Genomic DNA, 24,549 nt, shown 5'->3' on the forward strand with positions numbered 1-24,549 from the left:
ACACTGTGGCCCTACCTGGGGGAGGCCCCAGGACATGGCCCAACAGGCAGGAAATCAATCCACCCACATTGCCAGGCATCAACCAAAGGGACACCCATCAACCGAATCTTATTATCAATCTTATTTGGATTGCACAGCAAATAACATTTTGTAATACTTTATCAATTGTTGCAGCCTTATTGGACAGGTTTGTCTAACAAAACAGCCTGTGTCTCAATAAAAAAATACCTGTTTAAATTTCTTTTAAAATAAATCATAAAAAATAATAACATAAAAAGGCTGGTTTTATTATGTTTTCAGACAAGCTTTTATAGCTATTTATAGCCAAGAATTTACAGCGAACATTGCCATTAACATGATTTAGTCCCATATCAGATAGAGTTCAAGATATTCAGAGCTACTACTTGTGCAAACTTTAGCAAACCCTGTTTGATTTATGTTCAAATGGACACAATATCACAAATGCAAAGGAATATTTGGTGCCTTAGGGACACAGACTGACTTTTTGGCAGCCATACAGTCTGTATACCTATGGCAAAGGGTCTACATGTCTGTCTTAATAATACAGCTCCTGGTCCCACCAACCTATGAGAGGGGAATGGAAATAAACAAAATTACAATACTGATACTGTAAATGTGTGCATCAACAGTAGATCTATTTATATTATATGCACTGCTAAAGTCTCAATATATTCTTATGTTCGCAATCCTTTTGTAAATAAATGTATGTAAAACGTGTGTATATTTTGTATTCTCTATTTTGTATACTCTCTATATGTCTACCACTAGCAGCACTGTTACACCAACTACAAGTATGCAGGTGAAAAGGTTTTTAGCAAATAGCTGATTCTGGTAAAATAGACATGCACAGCTTCTTACTTCCTGGATATCTTCTGACTCCTAACTTCCGTATTTCATCATAAACAAAGATTAGAATTCCATATGGTACTGGAACGAACCACCACTGGACTCTGCAAAGTGGATTAACACACAACAAATTAAAATGAAACAAATGACAGATGGCTAACTGAAAACCACTATAATAGTACCAACGGTATAATAGTACCTTATAGGCATGAAGTTGAAAATGTTGGGCATCCCTGGGCAGTAGCACAGCAGGTTACCCAGTAGAAGCTGGAAGACAATTGCACTCACCAGCACTTTGTTCCTGCACATTCAGGGCAAATATGGGGGATGAAACATTGTATTATTGATCTCATTCTGATTCACACATCCAAAGTCATTTTGTTGGAAGCCTTTTCATGCCAATTATTCTAATTTCATGTATGATGAATATCAATGTTCGCACTTTGTTGCATGTTGCTCAGTTGTGTGGCCTAGAGGTAGACCATCAGGTGAAACAGACATTTCACACATTACAAGATCGGTTTACCTATTTCATTTTCAATCAACACCCAAAACTCCCATGAGATAAAGTGATTGTCCCTTTAGACTCAATAACTGTGTGCGATTACTGCAACCAAACACTTCTTGTAGTTGTTTATCAGTTTCTCCCATTGCTGTGGCAAAAATGAATAGCTCTCTTCAAGTCAAAACTGCTTTAACTCAGCTACATTTATAGGTTTTGAAATACTGCTTTTGTCAGATTGTGCCTTAACTGGTTATTGACTAGGCCATTCCAAAGCCAAAAATTTGTCGCTTTTCAAGCATTCTAATGTAGACTAGATTGTATGTTTTGGATTGTTGTCTTGTATGACTCAGGTGCAAGAGCAGAAAACACTTACAGCAACAGTACAGCAATAGCACTGTACAACAAAGCTTCTAAAAACATGAAAGAAACCTGAGCTGTCTATATGTAGCTTTGGCTATAAAAACAATCCTGTTCTCTAGACTCATAGTATTATTTTGAATATGTGACTTGTTTGTACAACCCCGTTTCTAAAAATGTTGGGATTCTGTGTAAAATGGAAATAAAAACTGAAATTAAAGATGTGCGAATCATGAAAACCCTATAGTCAATAGAAAATAATACAAAGACAACATATCAAATGTTGAAACTGAAAAAGGTTATTGTTCCTTGAAAAATATATGTCCACTTTGAATTTGATGCCAGCAACACATTTAAAAAAAGCTGGGACAGGGGCAACAAAAGACTGGAAAAGTTGTGTAATACAAAAAAGGAACCTGGTGGAACATCTCACAACTAATTAGGTGAATTAACAACAGGTCAGTAACATGATTGGGAATTGGCAACAGGTCATTAACATAACTGGGTATAAAAAGATTATCCCAGAGAGGATGAGTCTTTCAGAAGTAAAGATGGGAAGGGGTTTACCACTCTGTGATAGACTGCGCTGGCAAATAGTGCAACAATTTAAGAATAAGGTTAAAACATAAATTTGCAGTAATGTACGGTACATTATATAATTAAAAGATTCAGAGAATCCAGAGAAATTTCTGTATGCAAGGGACAAAAACCAATATTGGATGGCTGTGGTCTTCGAGCCCTCAGGTGGCACTGCATTAAAAACAGATTATATATTTTTTACTTTTCATGAAAGTCAGCTTGAATGGCATATACACTTCTTTGGTCCTCATGTTGTGTGCAGACCAATGGATTTCAAGAATTCTAGAAAGCTAATGTATGTGGAACTTATCAAATCACATCATCACATTTGTGAGCTAGTATAACAACAAAATTAGAATAGAAACAAACATAGAAATGTCTAGTGAAGGAGAAGGAATTTTAGTCCTGGAGGGCCAAACACAATGGAGAAACAAAAATAAATAGATTTAGAGTTGAAAAGCCATGCATTGACAATTATCAGGAGGCCCTTTATAAAACACTTTGGAAGCCCCAGATGTTAAACAATATTTATGTATATGCAACAAGTATGTTTGATGCCAGAGATGGTTTCACTGACCTAAAGAAGCCTTGTTGGAAGACAGAAAGGCGACGGGTTTTCCTGATCAACACATCAGAGATCTGGCAGATTTCAATACTGACGAAGAAGACAGTGTAGCAGGTGTACTCCTGATAAAGGCGCTGGGCGTATGTCTGCAGAACATAGAAAATAGGACATTTTCAACATTCAACTTACAGGTAAGTGATGGTACTGTCAAACCACAGACACACTCACCGACTCCTGGCTTCTTTGTAAGGGTCTGTAGAGAAACCCCTGTATATGGTTTACAGGCCACAATTTACATGATGTTTGCATGAAGGTATATATAATTCCTATTGGATTCCAGCAATAGTTAGGATATCAAAAAAAGATCATCCACAACATGCATTCAGAATGACTAGCAAGGTGAGTAACATAATAAATCAACCAATTAACATACATGTAAAACACAAACGTTTAAATAAACCATTCGGATGAGACTACAAAATCTAATGAGTAGCATTACCTGTAGTTGTATTTCTATTCAAAATGATCAAACATCTAACCCCAAATCACTTGTATGCCTAAGCCTAAACGTAATGCACTCATAAATCCTAACGCTAACCTTAACCTCAGTAACCTAACACCTACAACTATACTGTACCTAGCCCTAACACCTAACCCTAGCCTAACCCCTTAATTCTGAAATCACCATCCAAAAAAGTAGGAACCATCCAAAAAACATTGTGGGGACAGGCTTTTCAACATTTTACTGTCTTGGTGCAAACTTTGAGTCCCCATATGTACATACAGACCTGAATCACCCTCACATTTGAATTTACAGTGTATTCGTAAATGTATTCAGACCCTTTAATTTTCCAAATGTAGTTACATTACAGCCTTATTCTACAATGGAGTATATCTTTGGGGAATTCCAAAACAGGTTTTTGGAAAATTATAAAAGAAAATTTAAGCAAGTTTCACACCAAACAAGGAATTTGTTCTGGCCCGTTAGTGAAGCATTTTTGTACAAAAGAAATAAAAAGAAATAAGAATAGTAGACTGAGCATAAAGAAATGACTTAAAAAATATGTAAGGTGCAAGATTTGTCCAGTTGTGAGTTGTGTGTGTATATGGGGAGGGGATATCACATTAACATAAACATTCAGACCCTTTGCAATAGCTCCTGTTTACATTGAACATCCTTGAGATGTTTGACAACTCAAAGTTGTCAGTGCATGTCAAAGCAAAAACCAAGCCATGAGGTTGAAGGAATTGTCCAGAGAGCTCAGAGACAGGATCGTGTTGAAGGACAGATCTGAGGAAAGGTACCAAAAGATGTTTGCCGCATTGAAGGTCCCCAAGAACATAGTTGCCTGCATCATTCTTAAATGGAAGAAGTTTGGAACCACCGACAGTCTTTGCAAAGATTGGGGGAGAAGGACCTTGATCAGGGAGGTGACAACCTGATAGTCAGTCTGACAGATCTCCAGAGTTCCTGAGTAGAAACCTTCCAGTAGGACAAGCTTTTCTGCAGTGGTCTGCCAATCATCTCTTTATGGTACCGTGGCCAGATGGAAGCCACTCCTGAGTAAAAGGCACATGACAGCCCTAAACCACCTAAAGGACTGTAGGACCACGAAAGAAGAGTCTCTAGTCTCATGAAACTCAAGATTGAACTTTGGCCTAAATGCCAAGCTTCACAACTGAAGGAAACCAGGCATATTTTATCAACTGGCCAATACCATCCCTAGAGTGAAGCATGGTGGTGGCAGCATAATGCCATTGGGATGTCTTGTGTGACAGATACTGGCAAACTAGTCAGGATTGAGGGAAAGATGAGCAGAGCAAAGTACAGACACATCCTTGATGAAAACATGATCCAGAGCTCAAAGGATCTCAGACTCTGGCTGGAAGGTTTACCTTCCAACAGGACAAAGACCCTAAGCACACAGCCAAGAGAACACAGGAGTGTCTTCAGGGATTCTGTGAATATCCTTGAGTGCCTCAGCCTGTGCCTGAAATTGAACTCGATGATAAATATTTGGAGAGACCTGAAAATGGCTGTGCAGCAATTGCTGCCAAAGATGCTTTAATTGAAGGGGTATTAATAGTTATGTATATGTGATATTTCAGGTTTGTGTTTTTTTTATACATTTGTTAAACTTAGAACCAGTTTTTGCTTGGTCATTATGAAGTATTGTGATTGGGAATACATATTTAATCAATTTAGAAAAAAGACTGTAACGTAACAACAAAAAAGTAAAGTGGTCTGAATGCACTGTACATCTTTGTTGGGACCTGAGACATAGACCTATCCCAGAAATCCATATTCCCTTAGCTCTGAACCTAAACCTAAGCCTAACCCTAACCTTAACCTCAACAACCTAATCTCACCAGTAATGATTTAACCTAAAAGTCATCCCATTTTTATATCCAAAGATGTTTATCACACACACACACTTACCCATTCTTGGCCATAACTGTCCTGCAAGTCTTGCAGGTGGACGTTCTCCCATTGGGACCTGAGCCCCACACACAGCAGAGGGTACCAACCCTCCTGAGCCATTGCAGTAAAGTAGTCTGTAAAACCAGCGAAAGACTGGATTGCTCCTGTATTTTAGATGGGAAAAGGTAAACAAAAAAAGGAGGACATTGAAAATGATAAAAGGGCTTTACACTATTGTCAGTAGTGTGAAATAAACTGGTTACAATTGGGTTCCAAATCTATTTTGCACACATTTACATACAGTACCACATGAAGAGACATGAACTCTCACCTATCTGGAAGTAGGAGTAGACAGCCAAAGCTTCGTTGACCAACCTGTCCTTGCGCGGGTTCCTAGGTTTCAGATGCATAATATCACTCTCTGCCTTCTCATAGGCCAGGGACACAGAGGGAAACTGTAGGAAAGAATGAGAAAAACCTGCATAATTCTGCGAGTGATGGTCTAACGGAGTGTGCAGGTAGATAAGAGGTGAGGAACGGGAGACTCACAATGTCAGTAGCCAGCTCAATGAAGAGGATGGTGATGCAGCCCAGGGGCAGAGGAACACTGACAGTGATGTAGATGAGGTAGGGTGTGAGCTCAGGAATATTCTTGGTCAGAGTGTATGCAATGGACTTCTTCAGGTTGTCAAAGATCAGACGACCTGTCAGGTAAGTTTGAAATGAATCCTTCAATGACATTATTACTCATTATCACGAACATCTGACCCAATGTTGGTTTACTTGATATATCTTAGGTGGTCAAATTGTAATCAGCCTGTTAAAAAGCGTTGTGATTTTATGTAATTTTTTTATTTGCAACTCTCACTCACCCTGCTCCACCCCTGTGACGATGGAGGCAAAGTTGTCATCCAGCAGAATCATGTCAGCTGCATTCTTAGCTGCATCAGAGCCAGCTATTCCCATAGCAATACCAATGTCTGCCTTTTTCAAAGCAGGGGAGTCGTTTACCCCATCACCCGTTACAGCCACAATGGAGCCCTGAGAGAGAGAGAGAGATCAAATGACAAGGCAAAAAAAGAAAAGCAAAACCACAAAACCTCTCTGAAATGCAGTGTAACTAATGTCTCGATGTATGTGCCTCACCAGGCGCTGGCAGCTCTCCACAATAATGAGCTTCTGCTGGGGTGAGGTGCGGGCAAACACCATCTCAGGGTGACTCCTCAATGCTTCGTCTAGCTCCTCGCTGCTCATGTCCTTTAACTGACCGCCATTGATTACACAGGCACGGGCATCCCTAAGCACCACATGAAATAGAATCATAATAGAAGCAGATAAACCATAAATTCCAGCATAAGTCAGAATCCCAACGCTGTTTGACCCAGTCGTAAACCCAGACCCACCTCTTGTTGACCTGCTCTACTGGGATGCGTTTCCTTGCGGCAATGTCCTCTATTGTCTCACTCCCCTCCGAGATGATTCCAACGTTGGCAGCGATGGCTCTGGCAGTGATTGGGTGATCGCCCGTCACCATGACGACCTAAGGGTTCATTTTGGAACGAGTTGTTGGATGTTGATGTAACACACTGAGGGTCTGTTAAACAATATAAGCTATGTTCTAACTCTCATTTCCTTTCTCCCTTCGCCCTTAACCCTCCCATTCTACCCGTCGTACCCTGATTCCGGCTGTGCGGCATTTCATGACAGCGTCAGGCACAGTAGCGCGAGGTGGATCGATCATAGAGATGAGTCCGGCAAAACACAGGCCTGAAGTGGGAAAGTTCATCTCCTCAGATTCAAATTTGTAGCCACGCGGGAACTCCTTCTCATTCATATAGATGTGACAGAAACCTGGAGACACACATTTAGGCAGAATAGAGGGGTTATTGGGAATTAATGGGTATTAAGAAATTAATAATAATTTCCTGCTGATACTGTATAATACTTTCCTGACAATATTTAAAATGTCACATGATATACACATTTATATATTTCTACCTTCTCTTTTAGACATCTGATTATGGTGCCTGTCTTTCTTGGTTTGTTTCTGCTGCATTCCTGTAATGTTTTCAACAGCCTTGTATGGTCTCTTACCCAAAACTCTCTCCCCCAGGCCCCCTAAGTCCATGTATGCTGTCTGAAAGGCCTCTCTCCACTGTTCATCCAGTGGCAGCTCCTGGCCCTTGATTAGGATGGTGGAGCACCGTTCCAATATCCTCTCTGGTGCCCCCTTCATCACTAGCAGGTAGCGCAGGTCCAGGGGGTCCTCCAACTCATGAACTGACAGCTAGTTGTCACCAGGGAAAGACAGTGTAATTAAAACATACAGTTAAATAATTCTGTCACTTACACTAAGGCAGGGTTTGGGCAAATCTGTTAAAATGAAGCAGGTACTGAAGGATTTTGTTCCAACTGTACACCCACTGGTTAAGAAACCCCGATTGCAGGATTGTTGACATGCTGTACGCTGCTTGTTGTTTGCTGTTACCTACGTGGCTACCAGCTAAACTTTTTAGAATTTACTCTATATAAACAAATTGTTTAAATTCTACTTTAAGAGTTTACCAACGCAATATTTTTATCTGTTGACCCAACTTTTCTACACCGGGACACTATTTGGACATCATTAACGGAACTACTCATCCTTCTCTGAACACCTGAAGCTAAGTACAGGAGGTAGAGTTTGTAGATAACTGGTTCTCTTTTTGGGACTCTCCCAGAAATAGGGCCAGGCCTGATCAGCTGAAGAGCGATGTACTCCATCCAAGCTGCAGTGGTGCTCTTCTTTTATCTAGGAACATTGACAGGAGTCTCACTCCTATAGCCTCACCATGAGATAGTGTGCAGGTCAGGCCGCAGGCTGTTAGCCAACCTGCTAGTATAGTGGACTCTGCGATACCATAGCCAGAGTAGTTAGTACAGCTTTACCTATTGCCACTGTGATTCGTTCCAGGCTGAGAAAAGTTAAACAAGGTGGTGCTTACCTAATTAAGATAGAGCCTTTCCTCCAACTCGGTCACAAATAAAAATGACTGTATCACCTCGCATCTCAAAATGGGACTCCTAAATGTTAGATCCCTTGCTCCAAAGGCAGTTGCAGTAAATGTATTAATCTCTGATCATAAACTAGATGTTATTGGCTTGTGTGAAAGGCCTCCTGTACTATAAATTCTCGGACTACAAATAGATTTCTTGATATTCTTACAAGCTTGCTCATTAACGACAGTAAATCAAACGATCTAAACTAAAGGTATGTTTTTGTGTTCCTCAAGGCTCGGTTCTGGGACCATTATTGTTCTCAATAATATATGCTGCCTCTGGGTGATGTAATCCGGAATCACAATGTCAACTTTCACTGTTATGCTGATGACACACATTTATATATTTCAATGAAGCATGGAGAAGCCCCAAAATTAGCTACTTTGGAAGCATGTGTTTCATATATTAAGAAGTGGATGACAGAGAACCTCTTGCTTTTTAACTCAAGAAACACAGAAATGCAAATTTTAGGACCCAAGAAACAAAGAGCGTTGTTAGCAGATCTCCCTGTGAACCTCGACGGCTGTACGGTCATATCCCAAAAAACTGTTAAAAACATATCTACAAGTAACCTTAGATCGCAAGATACAGGCTTTTTAATTTTATCTAGAATTTCTAAACAAACAGTCGGAGGCAGGGCCTTCTCTCATATAGCTACACTACTACGGAATGATTTGCCAATTAAGGTTAGAAAGGCAAACTCAGTGCAAACTTTCAAGCGTCTACTAAATACTCATCTCTACAGCATGGTCTAAGATTAAGTGTAGTCTGGCCCAGGGACGTGAAGGTGACCAGAAAGGCTTGATACTGTCCACCCTTGCTGTCTTGCCAGATGGGCTCTCATCGCCACTCGGATGCCCTCTGTTATGTCCTCATCAATATGCCAGTATAACATTGATTATATCTACTTGCTTTTAGGAAAAAATGTATCGCACGGTGAATAGAGGAGGATCAACTAATTTTTATTTCTTCGTTTATTACTTCACTGCTTCTGCACACAACAACAATCAGCCCAACAGGCACTATTGAATTAACCCAAAAACATCACACCCTCCCTCCAATGCCTTTCAGGGGAAGAGTCACTGGCTTGTTGTTGTCTCTCTGTTGCGCACTTGTGCAATTGGGCTGTACTCTGCTGGCAATACTCGGCCCTCATTCAGGGTGGGTGCGGTTGGTGGGGGTCCCTTTAGTTGTTGCTTGGCAATGTGGGTGGATTGATTTCCTGCCTGTTGGGCCCTGTCCGGGGCCTCCCCTGGATAGCGCCACAGTGTCACTGGACCTCCCTGTCTCAGCCCCAAGGTCTTACGCTGCTATATTATTGTGCTGGGGGAGTAGGGTCAGTTCTCCTTCTCCACTATAAATCCATGTAGATAAGGAATGCATTTTCTATATTTTCCCTGGAAATGAGGTCTTGACACCTCCCCCCTCCCCCGTGTTGTCCCTGTCCTTGTCCATTTGGTCATGCTTCTGACCTGGACTAAATTTAAACAGACTCTGGAATCAGCCCACATGCATTTAATAATTATTCTTATTATTACTCTTAATATGTTCACTCGGCACAGCCAGAAGAGGACTGCCCACACTTCTGAGCCTGGGTCCTCCTGCAAACCCCTCTGAGCCAGGTTTCTTCCTAAATTTCGGCCTTCTGAGGGAGTTCTTCCTAGCCACTGAAATTCAACACTACTGTTGTTTGCTCCTTGGGGTTTAAGGCTGGGTGTTTTATAAAAGCACTTTGTGACAACTGCTGTTGTAAAAAGTATAAATACATTTGATTGATTGATTGACTGGTTGAGAATCGAAAACATATTTCTCACATTTTACTTGGTGTCATGGTGATGCTAGAGGTGATGCAGAATACACAAAATCTGAGGTTGACAAACATTGACTTGAAATAGTAACACAAAATCAGGAACTTACCTGGAACTTATTGGTGGAATTGAATGGTACTTCAACAACCTTTTTGAACCGCTCCCTGTATTCCATCGTGTTCCCTATTGTCAGCTCAGTGAATTTCAGCAGAGCTGTCTCTGAGGCGTCACCAACCACTATTCTCTGTTACACATAAATGTATTGGGGAAAAGATGTTTACACATTCTCTCTCACTCTCATATAAAATCATTTTTATAAAAATTATAAAAATTTAAATTATTTGATCCCCTGATGATTTTTATGTTTGACTGCTGACAAAGAAATTATCAATCTATAATTTTTACGGTAGGTTTATTTTATAAATTGATTTTCATTTAAGTGAAATAAGTGAAATAAGTATTCGACCCCTCTGAAAAACATGACTTAGTACTTAGTGGCAAAACCATTGTTGGCAATCAGAGGTCAGACGTTTCTTGTAATTGGCCACCAGGTTTGCACACTCAATCTCAGGAGGGATTCTGTCCCACTCCTCTTTGCAGATCTTCTCCAAGTCATTAAGGTTTCGAGGGTGATGTTTGGCAACTTGAACCTCCATCTCCCTCCACAGGTTTTCTGTGGGATTAATGTCTGGAGACTGGCTAGGCTGCTCCAGGACCTTAATGTGCTTCTTCTTGAGCCACTCCTTTATTGCCATGGCTGTGTGTTTTGGGTCATTGTCATGCTGGAATACCCATCCATGACCCATTTTCAATGCCCTGGCTGAGGGAAGGAGGTTCTCACCCAAGATTTGATGGTACATGGCCCCGTCTATCATCCCTTTGATTCGGTGAAGTTGTCCTGTCCCCTTAGCAGAAAAACACCCCCAAAGCATAGTTTCCACCTCAATGTTTGATGGTGGGGAAGGTTTTCTTGGGGTCATAGGCAGCATTCCTCCTCCTTCAAACATGGCGAGTGGATGTCAAAGAGCTCGATTTTGGTCTCATCTGACCACAACACTTTCATCCAGTTCTCCTCTGAATCATCCAGATGTTCACTGGCAAACTTCAGATGGGCCTGTACATGTGCTTTCTTGAGTCGGGGGACATTGCGGGCGCTGCAGGATTTCAGTCCTTCAAGGCATAGTGTATTACCAATTGTTTTCTTGGTGACTATGGTCCCAGCTGCCTTGAGATCATTGACAAGATCCTCTCATGTCGTTCTGCACTGATTCCTCATCGTTATCATGATCAACTCAACTTCCCTAATTAAAATGCAAATCAATTTATAACATTTTTGACATGTGTTTTTCTGGATGTTTTTGTTGTTATTCTGTCTCTCACTGTTCAAATAAACCTACCATTAAAGTTAAAGACTGTCAGTGGGCAAACATACAAAATAGGTCACATTAAAGGTGGAAAAAGTTCTGACATGAGTTATCATTGTCTCATTCTTTTACATCACAAGAACCTGGCATTTTACCAGGGGTGTGTGGACTTTTCATATCCACTGTATGTATATATATATATATATATATATATATATATATATATATATATATATATATATATATATTATTTGATACTGTTTCTGTGAATGCTTGTTAGTATGTCTGTTGCTTACACTAGGAATTGGCAGAGACTCTTGGTTGGGCTTGAATATGGCTCGGTTACAGAGTGCTGCCACTCTGGCCAACGATCTCCATGTCTCAGATGATTGGTCAAAGCTCTGACCTGACTGGTCCTCAGTGGTGTCTGCTGCATGGATCACATTGTCAAACCACAAGTGAGCCACCGTCATCCTGTTTTGGGTCAAAGTGCCTGTCTTGTCAGAACAGATGACCGACGTGGAACCCAAGGTTTCTACAGCCTCTAGATTCTTCACCACACAGTTCTTCCTGGCCAATCGCTTGGCTGTCAGTGAGAGACACACCTGAGGGGAGAGATACAGGCTTTGTGGATGAAAATTGTTAACCAACTAAGTGTATCATTTTCTATGTATCCTAAAATAAACAGTGCATCTGGAAAATATTCAGACCCCTTCCCTTTTTTCGTGCTTTGGTACATTAAATTCTAAATACAGCCGTATTCTAAAATTGATTACATTTACTTTTCCTCTTCAATGTATGCATAGTACCCTATAATGACATAGCAAAAACAGGTTGTAAGACATTTTTGCAAAGACAATAAAAAGGAAATATAAATATCAATTTTAGCAGGCTAAACACTAATATGCCATACAACTCTGTGCAATTGAATGCTATGAACTACTGAAAACATTACTCCCAAATTCCCCCAAAAAAATTGTCATTTATAATATTTATCTGTAGAAAATAACAAATGGTCAAAACGACCCAAAAATATGCATTGTTTTCAGACCTCAAATGATGCAAATAAAACAAATTCATATTCATTTTTCAACTACAAAATACTAATGTTTTAATTTAGGAAGGGTTCAGAAATCAATATTTCGTGGAATAACCCTGATTTTTGCCAGACCACATAAGCGGAGCTAGCTAAGAAGAGCGAATGTCTCTTACTGAGTGTGTGAGTGACTGACCAATTGACCAACTAACCAACCGACTGACCAGCGTAGTGGTTAGCGAAGGGGACTTGTGAACTATAGGTCCCGAGTTCGTATCTCCTCGCAGGCGAAGTGATGTACGCATTATGAATTATTCTATATATATATATGAAAACTTTGCTGGTTAAAACTTTTAGTATCTACATTTCAGGAAGCCTGAAACAAAACAGTTTATGGTTATATTGCAACTGTTTCTGGTGGATTTTCGAATTACGCATCCATGCATGCGGTTTGGGTCAGGATAGACAAACACATTTGCTGGCTTAACATACAGTAGTTACGTTATAGTAAGCCTTGACTGAAACTGTATACGGTTATATTACGACTGTTTTTGGTATGGAAAAGTTTATCTTCAGTCTCGCTAGAAATTGCTCAATTCTTATGATTATTCCTAGGAAATTAGTAGATACCGGTAAAGCATATTACAGGCTAATATGCTGTTAAAATGGCCAGTGGGGAAACGGCATACATAGATGCTATTTGTGATGGAGGTAAACTTAGTAAGAAACGTTTTAACTGTTAAACTTAGTAAGTCAGTTTGACTGTATCAATGTCATTCATGAATGGCCACAAAGACAAATCTCCTCGATTCCAACCTTGCTGAAGCATCCCCAGATCATCACCGATCCTCCAACAAATTTCACAGTGGGTGCAAGACACTGTGGCTTGTAGGCCTCTCCCGGTCTCCATCTGACCATTTGACAACCAGGTGTCAGGCAAAGCTGAAAATATTACGTGTCGGAGATGACTTTATTCCATTCCTCTATAGTCTTTTGCAAACTTCAGTATGGCTCTTCTTTGCTTCTCATTGATGAAGGGCTTTTTTTCTAGCTTTGCACAACTTCAGCCCTGCCCCTAGGAGCCTGTTTTGAACTGTCCTCGCCATGCACTTCACCCCAGCTGCTGTTTGCCATTCTTTATGTAGGTTACTTGATGTCATCCTACGGTCGTTGAGTGACATTCGAATGAGTTGACGGTCATCTCGGTCAGTGGACAGTTGTTTTCACCCTCTGCCAGTCTGTAGCTTTGTTGTCCCCAATGTCTGTTGCTTGACCTTGTTCTTATGAACCGCCATCTTTAAAATTTTCAGGATGGAAGCAACCTGATGCTCACTATATCCCTCTGCAAGTAAAGCCAGAATGGAACCCTTCTTTTCCTCACTCAAAGCTTTTCTTTTCAACTCTTTTGTCATGCTGAATAGTTATTTTTTTACCTTTGAGGTACTACTTGCACTGTTTTTGCTATCCAGCTGGTCCTATTGCAAGAGGATAGTGATGACCACAGCAGTGTTTTTTATACTTTTCCTCGTTAAATTAGATTTGGTTCAGGCAATCACCTAATCAATACCTCATTAAGTAAAATGAGGTGTGTCTATTTTGGAATTTAACAGACACTGGAATGGAATGGCTGCCATACATGTAAAGATGCTGATTTAAGAAAACTTAAGAGTGGTCTCTAAATTTTTTCAAGAGTTGTATATAGACTACCGGTCAACAGTCTTAAAATACCCCAATTTTCCAGTTTTTATTGAAATTTAAGTCAACGCTAACAATTTCTTCAGGTTTCCCAACATTTGTTGAATACTTACAAACACTGTGTTACTACAAGCATTATTTGTACAGAATTGTACTGCAGGAAATAGTGTATTATTATCATAATGGTGAGAAAAAGACAATTATTTCTTGCTGTAGGTCTTTCATTTAGAGACATTAAAAGAAAGCCAAGGTTTCAGTGAGTACAGTTTCCAACACCATCAAAAGGCACTTGGAAACTGGAAGAGACTCTGACAGGAAGAGGTCTGGCTGACCCAAAGCCACAGAATCAGAAGACAGGTTTCTGAGAGTCAACAGCGATAGGTGGCAATAAGATAGCCATTGCTAAGATGGCAAAATAAGAATAAGAGGTTTGCCTGGGCCATGAAACACCGTCAGTGAAATACTGAAGACTGGAAAAAGGTCTTATTGACCATTTAATCAAACTTTGACATCATCCAGGGTTTTTGTACACCATCAAGTAAGCAAAAGTATGGTTCCTCAGTGTGTGACACCAACTGTCAAACATGCAGGAGGAAGCGTGATGGTCTGGGGATCTTGTTGGATCCAGAGTTGGTAACTTGCACAGAGTGAGTGGCACCCAGAACCAAAAGAGCTACCGCAGCATTTTGCAGCACCATGCAATACCCTATGGTGTAAGCCTAGTTGATCAGGGGTTCATCCTACAGCAAGATAATGACACAAAACATATCTCCAAGTTATATCAGAACTACCTTAGCAGAAAAGAACAACACGGTAGGCTTCAAATCATGGAATGGCCAGCATAGACTCTGGACTTAAACTCCATCAAGCTGGATTGGGATGAACTGGGCAGATGGGTGAAAGCAAATTAAAGTGAAAGTGCATCACATTTGTGGGAACTTCAGCAACATGATTGGGAAGAACTTTCAAAACAATATTTGATTTCCATTGTAGAAAGACGGCCACAAGCGTGTGCAGCTGTTACGTCCAGAAAAAGTGTCTACTCTGATGAGTCAAAACATTTCGATAACATTTTGTTAAACAAAATGATTCCATGATTTATTTTTTGTCTCCAATTATTTATTTTTGTTCTATGCTTCAATTTTAGAGTACATTAAGAGATTAAACTATGTGAATTTCAATAAAAAATGTAAAAATATAGGTGCTCTAAAACTTTTGACGGGTACTGCAAAAGCATTCCTAAACATATCAGAGGCTCTGCGTTGACTCACCGTGACAGTAGCTAGCAACCCTTCAGGTACATAGGCCACCACAATGGCCATAAAAAAGATCATAGCCTCCAGGAAGGCATAGCCAATAAACATGGCAACCACGAAGAAGGTGAAGCCAAAGAAGATGGCCAGCCCAGCAATGATGTCCACAAAGTGTTCAATCTCAATTGCAATTGGCGTCTTCTCATTGCCTACGCCTGATGCCAAGCTGGCGATGCGTCCAATGATGGTCCGGTCGCCTGTGTTGATTACCGTTCCAGTGGCCACTCCTGACAGTGAATACAGATTACATAATGAGAAAAAACTTACATTTCAGTCTTAAAAATAAATAAATAATAATTATTAAATATTATTAAATAATTTTTAAAAATAATATACAAAATTAAATAAAAAAATTCTAAGCACAACGTCAAGAGGGAGCCTCTGCAACTTTGGAAAATATTTAATAAAAGGACAAGATTTGTGTAAAAAAAACTGTATTGAAGATCCTGAAGGAATAATTCATTTTCTAATGTGACTTCACATAGCCAATGATAAATTGTAGGGGGTAAACAGATTTCTAATTCAGGAAAATCCTGCGTTGAGCCAGTAGGGAAGTAAAAGCAACAATGTCTGCTTGACTGGGAGCTAATGAGGACCTCCAGAATATCAAAAACAACGAGGTTGCAAGTTAAAGTTTAGCACTTACAATTTGGATACGGATACAATAGTTCTTAAAGGCAGGGCACAGAGTAAACATATGATTAAAGTCACATGGGGAGACATGACATATATCACATACATCATTCGGATAGATTTCAGCTAGCCTCAACTTGGAAAAATTAGCCCTATGCACAACCTTAAATTGTATAGGGCCCAGACAAACACAAGATGTAGTGGAGCGTACCCTGTCAATCGCTCAGATTTAGCTTTGTTCTTGGAGTGCTTGTCTAACGACTGAATAACCAAATAATCCCTTCTGTCAACGTAATTAAGACCGCAGGGTTGTCCAGGGGGTACGATGGGGAAGAAAAACTAAGGAGACACAATACCTGACTTGCAAATAATGGAAAAAAAGTTAATGGGGGGTAGAGAGTATTTAAAGACTAGAGTGGGAATCCAGAAAAAAAGTCCATTGTCATACAGGTCTTGGAATGTTGTAATACCATTCCATGCCCAGAGACAGAAAGCAGTGTCTATTTGGGATAGGGGAATATGTGGTTGTTATTAATAGGGCCAATAGCCAATGCAGATAAAATGTGTATGTGATGCCGAAACTGATACCAGTTCTTAAGTGTGGAAAGTACCACAGAATTCCCAGTATAGCTGGGGGTGCTGGCAAAGAACAGCAGACTAAAGCGGGAAGAGATGTAGAAAATGCAGTGCCACGCCTCAAGGTGGCACCATGGAGTATCTGGAGCATGCAATCAGAATGGCAATTTCGTGCCATGTTGGGTAGTCCCAGCCCTCCACTAAATTTGCATCTCTGAAGCAAAGAATGACTGTAGATAACCTCCCCAGATAAACAGCCTGATTGACTTAAAAAAATATTTTGGTAAACGAACCAAGTTCCAGTGACACATTGTACACAGACAATAGCAAGGGTGCTAACTTGGCATGACATTTCTTAAAGAACTCAACAGGAAACACATCGGGCCCTGGAGCTTAACTACCCTGCATCGACTTGACAGACTGCACAACCTCTTCAAGGCTGAGAGGGGGAGTCACTAAAATCCTTCCTCTCTCTTAAGTAATTGGAGATTGTTATACATGCATTTTTTTAGTCTCAAATTGATTATTGCAATTCTTTGTACTCTGGTATTGAAGAGTGATTTGTCACTCATCATTATCACGCTTGCAGCTTGTCCATAATGCCGTGGCTAGATTGTTGACTGGTACCAGGAAGAGGGACCATCTCTCCCCGATATTGGCCTCTCTTCACTGGTTACCAGCCAAATATAGAATACAGCCACCTCTGAGTCTCATCTTAAAACTTCTATTTTTATTCTCTGGCATTCAAGTCAGTTTAGGGACATTCATGTTTAACTGCCTTGTTTGTTTCTTGTTTCTATTTCTTGTTGTATTTTTTTAATAAATTGGATAACTTTGTACAGCACTTTGTTCAGCATTGCTTTATAAATAAATTGACTAGACTTGACTACAGTTCATTTATTTTGTGGGCTGTTATCCTCACACAAACATAATCGAGGCACAATCTAGAGACAAACTGGCCATGTCAGCTACCGGCCAGTGAAGCCAGTGACAACAGCTGATTGGTGAAGTCTGATGTGCCCAGTGATAAGACACAGTGGGAAGCTCCGTTTTGCTGGTAAATCACACCAGCATGTAGTTATTTTGAAAGATATATATATATATATATATACTTTTTTCTCTTTTATCCCATTTAACTGGATTCTCATTTTAGAAGCAAAAAAAGGTATGTACTTACAACACTTTAATCAATACACATTTTATGAGGTAATTATTTGGAAGACTAGATCTTTTTTAATTGATATTGTCATGAAAGCTAATTAACATCAATTTGTTTTGTAGTTTTGTGTACTTTTTCCTTTATAGCACAGCTTATGCTGAAAAGAAAATGTAAGCAAAACACTTCTACATAAAGCATTAAATATGAGGGAAGATAAATTGTACAGTACATATTTCTTCTGGTGTCTATGTCTTGCTTTTTATGTGTGCTTTTCTTTCTGTGTGTTTTTTTGTGGAACAAAGAATGTGAGCCATTAAAAAACATAGGTCCATTATTATTTATATTGGCTCTCAAATGTATTCACCCCCTTGGATTTATCCACATTTTATTGTTAAAACATAAATACAAGATTTATTAAATTAGAAGTTTTGATCAACAGGTCTATAGTGGTCTATAGTGTCAAAGTGAAAATAAAATCTACAAACGGTTCAAAATTTATTACAAATACAAAAAGAAAATGATTGATTGCATAAGTATTCAAAAAAAATCTATCAATTTGTTAGAGGCACCTTTGGCCGCAATTACAGCCATAAGGCTATTTGTATAAATCTCTACCAGGTTTGTACATCTAGACACATCTAGGTTTGCACATCTTTGCCCATTCTTCTTTTTACAAGCTCAAGATGAGTCAAGTTGAATCAGGACCTTTGGTAAACAAGAATTTTTAATTCTTCACACATATTCTCAATTAGATTGAGGTGCAGGCTTTTACTGGGTCACTCCAGAACATTGACCTTTACTCTAGCTTTGGCTTTAAGTTTGGGGTTAATGTCGTGCTGAGAAATGCAAATTCATCCAAGTCTGAAGTCTCTTGCAGGTTTTCTTCAAGGGTTTTTCTCTACTTTGCTGTATCAATTTTGACCTATTTTCACAAGCTTTCCAGGCCCTGGCATAGACAAGTGACCCCATAGCATGATGCCGCCACCACCATGCTTCACATTCGGGATGGTGTTCTCAGGATGTTGAGCAGTGTTAGGCTTACGCCAAACATAACGTTTAGCGCTGATGCCAGAAAGCTCTATTATTGGTCCTGACAGACATTAGAATCGTCTTCCTCTTGAGCTCAGAGACTCCCACATGCCTTCTCTGGGAAACTCTAGCCACGATATGAGTGAGTTGTTTGATTTTGCCACTCTCCCATAAAGGCCTTTTTTTTTTGCCCCTGAGCTATTGTTGCGGTACGGTAGTGTCTCCCTGCTTAGCCATGGAAGGCTGTAACTTATTTAGATTTGCAAGAGGCCTCTCTTTATAGCTTCCGGACGGATTTGAGGACAGCCTATTCTAGACAGATTCACAGTTCAGACAGAAAATGCCACATTAGTTAAATAATATATTGGAGACATCCTTTCAACAATAATTTTATAGGTCTTGGTGTTCTGCTTCTCTGGGGTAACTTGATTGTGTATGCAATACTGCTAATAATATCATTGGCATTGGGCAAGGAATGCAGTTCCAGTTCCCCACATTACAGCAGCCTGAGTACGCTGATGATTAAATAGTCAGTATGAAATCTGATATCTGGCATCAGCTGGTACTGTACATCACTGACCAGTGACAAATCATGTTTTCTGTCTGAACTGCTCTGCCAATGTGTGACATACTCTCTTCTTATTTAATGATGGGCTTTACCTTGCTCCAGGGAATATTCTATACCATGGTTCTTATATCCCACCCCTGATTGGTGCTTTTGAAGAACTGTTTTCCGGATAAGCTTTGGATTTTCCTTGGTTGTCTTGATTTAGTTTTTGTTAGGAATTACACAAATCAACTGTCTGTTTTCTCAGACACAGATGTATTAACTTGAATTCATGTGACACACAGGTGGACTCCATTCAGTTAGGTGGACTCCATTATGTGACTTCTAAAGACAATTGGTTGCTCCACAATTCCTTCAATGGTATCAAAAAACGAAGAGGGTGAATACTTATGCAATCAATCATTTTATGTTTTATATTTCCAGTGAACATGACATTATGATCTTTATTTTTAGTTTTTAGATCAGTGGCAAAATCTAAATCCATATCGATTTCATGTTCTAACAATAGAATGTGGAATAGTCTAAGGGCGGTGAATACTTTCTGTCTATTTTTCGACGTTAACGAGTGACCTTGAGTGTTTGTTTTATGAAAGCCGATTTTTGTAAGTATTGGCAGTGTGGGTGTGTGTTCATGTATGTGTGTCTGTTGTACCTTCCAGGCAGGTGGTAGAGAAAAACGCAATGTTTTTGGTCTCTAGGGGGTTCTCATGTGTACACTCTGGAGTTTTGCTCTGTGGCTCCGACTCCCCTGTCAGGGAGGAGTTATCCACCTGGAGGAGATCAAGGAAATAACAGGCTTATAATATACAACACCCACCTAGGTACAAACCCAGGTCTTCTGCATGACATCCCTAGATCCGAACACTAGCCTCAAGTCTGCATCAAACAGCTTTATCCATTAATGCCAGGATTAAACTATGTAAGCCATGGGTTGAAACTGTGTTGGCAGTCTTTAATGGGAGCTACTGGCCTAGTATACATACCTTACAGCCTTGGGAAAAAATGATGCGGATGTCAGCTGGAACGCGGTCACCCCCCTTGATCTCAACAAGGTCTCCTACCACCAGTTCCTTTGCATTGATCTGGTTCTTCTGTCCATCACGGATTACCAGAGCTTGCTGGAAGGAGAGAGATGTTTTTTTCCTGATTTGGTAACATGGCCAAGAAACACTAATGACCATACATTTTCTGTATTTCCATATCTTTACCTGTGGCACTAGATTTTTGAAGCTGGCGATTATGTTGGTGCTTTTGAATTCTTGGTAGTAACCAAAACAGCCCGTCACTACGACAACAGTGATTAGAGTGATGGCAAGGTACAGCTGTGGACAGGTGTGATAAAAATAAATAGTTATTAAACAAACTTGTGTTGGTACTGTAAAACTTGTTTTAATCATGTATTCCCCTTTTTGAAATTGCTCTATTGATGTATTCTAATATTGATCAACATTCTTGTCTTATACAGATCATTCTTAGAAGTGGGAGGGGTTTAATTTAATAATACATACTTAAAGGTTATTTAACCAGGCATTTATTTTTAACAGCAACAACCTGGGGAGAATGTTACAGAAGGAGATGCAATTAGGGTAATTGTCTTATTCAGGGACAGAACAATATAGCTTTCTTTAGGGGGATGAGACCCAAAGATATTTTGTGCCCTAATCACTCGGTCACCTTGCCTGTCTATGTTTAGTATTACAAGCCAGGATGACTGCAATGCCCATTTGTGAATGTATTAACAATGAGCAAGCAGTTCAGCGTTTCCAAAGGTTTAGTGTTGACTTCCAACTTTTGTTGCTAGCTAGACAACAATCAAAGCATTTTGGAAGCAAACACGATGTCTACATGTTGTTTTTGACTTGAAGTTGTTCCAGTGCAACCACAATCAGAATTACAACCCTGTAGCAATAGAATAGTTGTGATAGCTAGATACTTGCAAATATTACTTGGCTAGCTAAAGATATACTTATGTGCATGTATTAAAGGTGCACCCCGTCACATGATCATCCATCTGATCTCTGAGCTAGCTAATTTAAGTTGGATAGCTAATGGATGTGGTAATTCTGGGCTTAGATTAAGCATGTACTACACAGTTTGGTGTTAACTATCAACAATTAACTACCTGGCTAGCTATGCTTTTGAAATCAGACTTGAAGATTGGTTGAATTTGAGTTCTCCATTCAGTAACCCTACAGTTTATATTCAAGTTATTCCATTCAGGAATACATACAACCTATATTGTGTTATATTGACATTTGTTGGGGTGGTTTATTGGGTCGAGTTACTATGGTGGATTCTTTTGGTTTAGTAGTTGGCTAGAGTTAATACTGAATCATCATAAGCCATAAGTGTCTGATTACTTCCATTTCATGGCTACCCCTCACTCCTCCTGTCTTCCCCTAATTTTTCACCCTCTCTTACATCATCAAAGCAACCGAGGGTTCCCCTGGAGAACTCAATGCCGAAGGCAATGAAGCAGATAACAGCCGCCACCCACATCAGACACTGCAGACCTCCGGCAAGCTGGCGGGCAAACTTGATGTATTCTGGGGTCCCTTTCGGGGGCAGAAGCTCATTGGGGCCGTCCCGCTCCAAAACCTCAGAGGCCATGCGAGAGGTCAGGCCCTGGGTTGGGTGGGGAGACAGAGTATTACTCCACATCAGCATCACTCACGGACAGACAGAAAGATAGATAGAGTGACAGAAACGCCATGGTAGTTTATGTACCTTTGTAACACTGGTGGTATACCTCATCTCTAGCTCTTCTATTGTAATTTCATGGTCATCCTGTAAAAATTGACCAATTGTAAAAGGCACAATAAAAGGTATATATGCAGCATTCCATTTTCCCTGTCTTTCCTATCTTGTAAATTACACTTACAATGTCCATCTCTTTCTTCATTCCTTCCAGCCTATCCTTTTTCTTTATTTTCTTTTTTTTCTTCATCTTAATGTCCACCTCTCCATCCATCTCAAACATATTGTAGGAGTCCTGTAGATAAAATATACTTTTTGTGATCTTCTTTTCATAAAAAAAATGGGTGGTTTGTAAAACAACATTCTTGATCATTGAGAAAGTATATTTTATTTGCTATTTTATAAAAGCTTTCATTTATCATGAATGGTTTACCTACCCCTTTGGTCATGGTGGAGGGCCTTCCCAAATCAATTGAAGTCCAACGCTCTGTCCTATTTTCTTCCGAAATCTTGAAAGCGTCTTTGTATCCACAAGGTTGTTCCTCACAGTAAAATCCCCAACCAGACAGAGCAGCAGTAGACTGTTGTATAAGGTTTATATAGTACTGCACCACCTTCACCTTCTCTACCTGCCTTAAAAGGGCAGTGTCATTTCAAGTGCCACCAATGTCACCCCTATTTAGGCTTGCACCTGTCTTATCAGAATTTGCAAGTTTCTATGTTCCCTGATTAACTGAAAAGCTATTAACAAGGTCATTGCCATTGTCACTACCATTCCAATGTCACTAATACTACATGCAGTGGTGATATAACTAATCTGTATTAAATCAAGGGTGATCCCTTTCTAAACTCAGATATTGTGGATTGCATATGTATTCACCTTTCAAGGACTTTTCACGTTTTCTTGTAACAGTATGGAGTGAACAAATAAAATGCAAATACATTTTTTGTAATTGTATTACTACCATATACACAACACTTTGTTTCAATATGGAATCCACATGGATTCAATTCAATTTGAAAGTGCTAAATATTGTTTTATTGTGAAACACAATATAATTGGATACAAAAACATATATACTTCTGTCTTGCATTCAATCCTGCCAGGATGTCATTATATGGCACTGATTCTCTTGTATTAGAGCTAGATTATATGCCGGGAACAGTGTTGAAGAACTTTTAAAAGTAGCTAATTACAGTTAGTAGTTACAGTTCCCATGAAATGACTAGTTACGTAACTTAGTTACTTGCTGAAGAAAGTTAGGCGTTAAGTTACTTAAGTTACTTTAAGATAAGTCCTTTGATTCTATATTCATGTGTTGGTCATGTATGCCCAGAAGGCAGACATTTAATGGGATATCATATAACTACATAGTCAAGTATTGCATTGTCAGTGTCAGTCACCAGCATATAACATTATCAATCATTAATCATTATACAGCAAGAGTGACCAATCCTATTAAGTAATCATATACCATAATGAGAAAAAATATTGGCATTTAATTCTTTAATCAATAATCTCTTAAATAAATAGCCTAAATTATTTTGTATTGCAAGTGCTTCCACATTTTCAGTCCAGGCTTATTCAACAGCCTAGTTGAATAGTATTGATCAATCAATCATTATTCATCACAGTATAACACCAAGTCAAGTAAACATCAAGGACATCAATCTGTCCAGATAGGAAGCATAAGCAATTGCGATTTAATGTCACCTGTTTTGGTGCAAATGAAAGTGCAGAACAGGTGCACTGGAGAGGCAACAGCAAGACAACCCACAAAAAGGGAATGGTTTTGCAGGTGGTGGCCACAGACAATTGCTCTCTCATTTTCCTTCCTCACAGATTCTTCTCTAGTTTAGCATTTTGCTAGTGTCCTTGTCACTACTGGTAGCATGAGGTGGTACCGACAGCCCATTCAAATCCCCCCACTCCATTAATGCCCTGCAACTTCCCAATGACCTGAATGAGTTCTACTGCAGATTTGAAAGACAAAAGAGCAGACCTGACACCTTCTCCTTGTGTGTCCAGCCATCAATAACAGCCCCCCATCTATGGGGCCCATACACAATCACCCATCCTAATCATCCCCACCTCTACCACTACAATGGAACGTTCAATCCTGGAGAGGGACGGAAACCCAGCGAAGCAGTAGGGCCTGATGGTGTCTCCCCATCCACCCTAAAGCACTGCGCAGATCAGCTATCTGCTGTGTTTACTGAGATTTTTAAGACCTCACTGGAGACATGCAGCATCCTGTTTCAAATCCTCCATCATCATCCCAGTCCACAAGAAGCCAAGGATCACAGGACTTAATGACTACATACTTGTCGCTCTGA

At 39.8% G+C, this 24,549-nt stretch overlaps 1 protein-coding gene across 1 annotated transcript; it reads right to left on the reverse strand.

The window, feature by feature from the left end:
- Positions 1–266: 266 nt before the first annotated feature.
- On the reverse strand, positions 267–22,814 carry LOC105019136 (ATPase H+/K+ transporting subunit alpha). Its single transcript, XM_010885073.4, has 22 exons — positions 22,650–22,814; positions 22,397–22,507; positions 22,243–22,302; positions 21,937–22,140; positions 20,724–20,837; positions 20,499–20,633; positions 20,168–20,285; positions 15,509–15,777; positions 11,803–12,111; positions 10,252–10,386; positions 7,390–7,582; positions 6,971–7,146; positions 6,699–6,835; positions 6,442–6,592; positions 6,168–6,336; positions 5,845–5,999; positions 5,627–5,750; positions 5,314–5,459; positions 2,886–3,019; positions 1,067–1,168; positions 880–971; positions 267–585 (listed from the first exon to the last, which is right to left on the reverse strand). Exons 1-22 carry the CDS (start codon positions 22,659–22,661, stop codon positions 557–559), a joined length of 3,075 nt encoding a protein of 1,024 aa, XP_010883375.1. The 5' UTR covers positions 22,662–22,814; the 3' UTR covers positions 267–556.
- Between the last annotated feature and the right edge of the window lie 1,735 nt (positions 22,815–24,549).

The sequence above is a fragment of the Esox lucius genome, chromosome 20 (genome assembly GCF_011004845.1).
Source record: "Esox lucius isolate fEsoLuc1 chromosome 20, fEsoLuc1.pri, whole genome shotgun sequence".
Taxonomy (NCBI): Eukaryota; Metazoa; Chordata; class Actinopteri; order Esociformes; family Esocidae; genus Esox; species Esox lucius.

Coding starts and splice junctions, on each gene's coding strand:
- LOC105019136 (XM_010885073.4), bottom strand. Junction 10,387..11,802: donor AGTCTCTGCCAATTCCTAGT/GTAAGCAACAGA, acceptor TATGTGTAACAG/AGAATAGTGGTTGGTGACGC. Junction 5,751..5,844: donor TTGAGCTGGCTACTGACATT/GTGAGTCTCCCG, acceptor TCTTTCCTACAG/TTTCCCTCTGTGTCCCTGGC.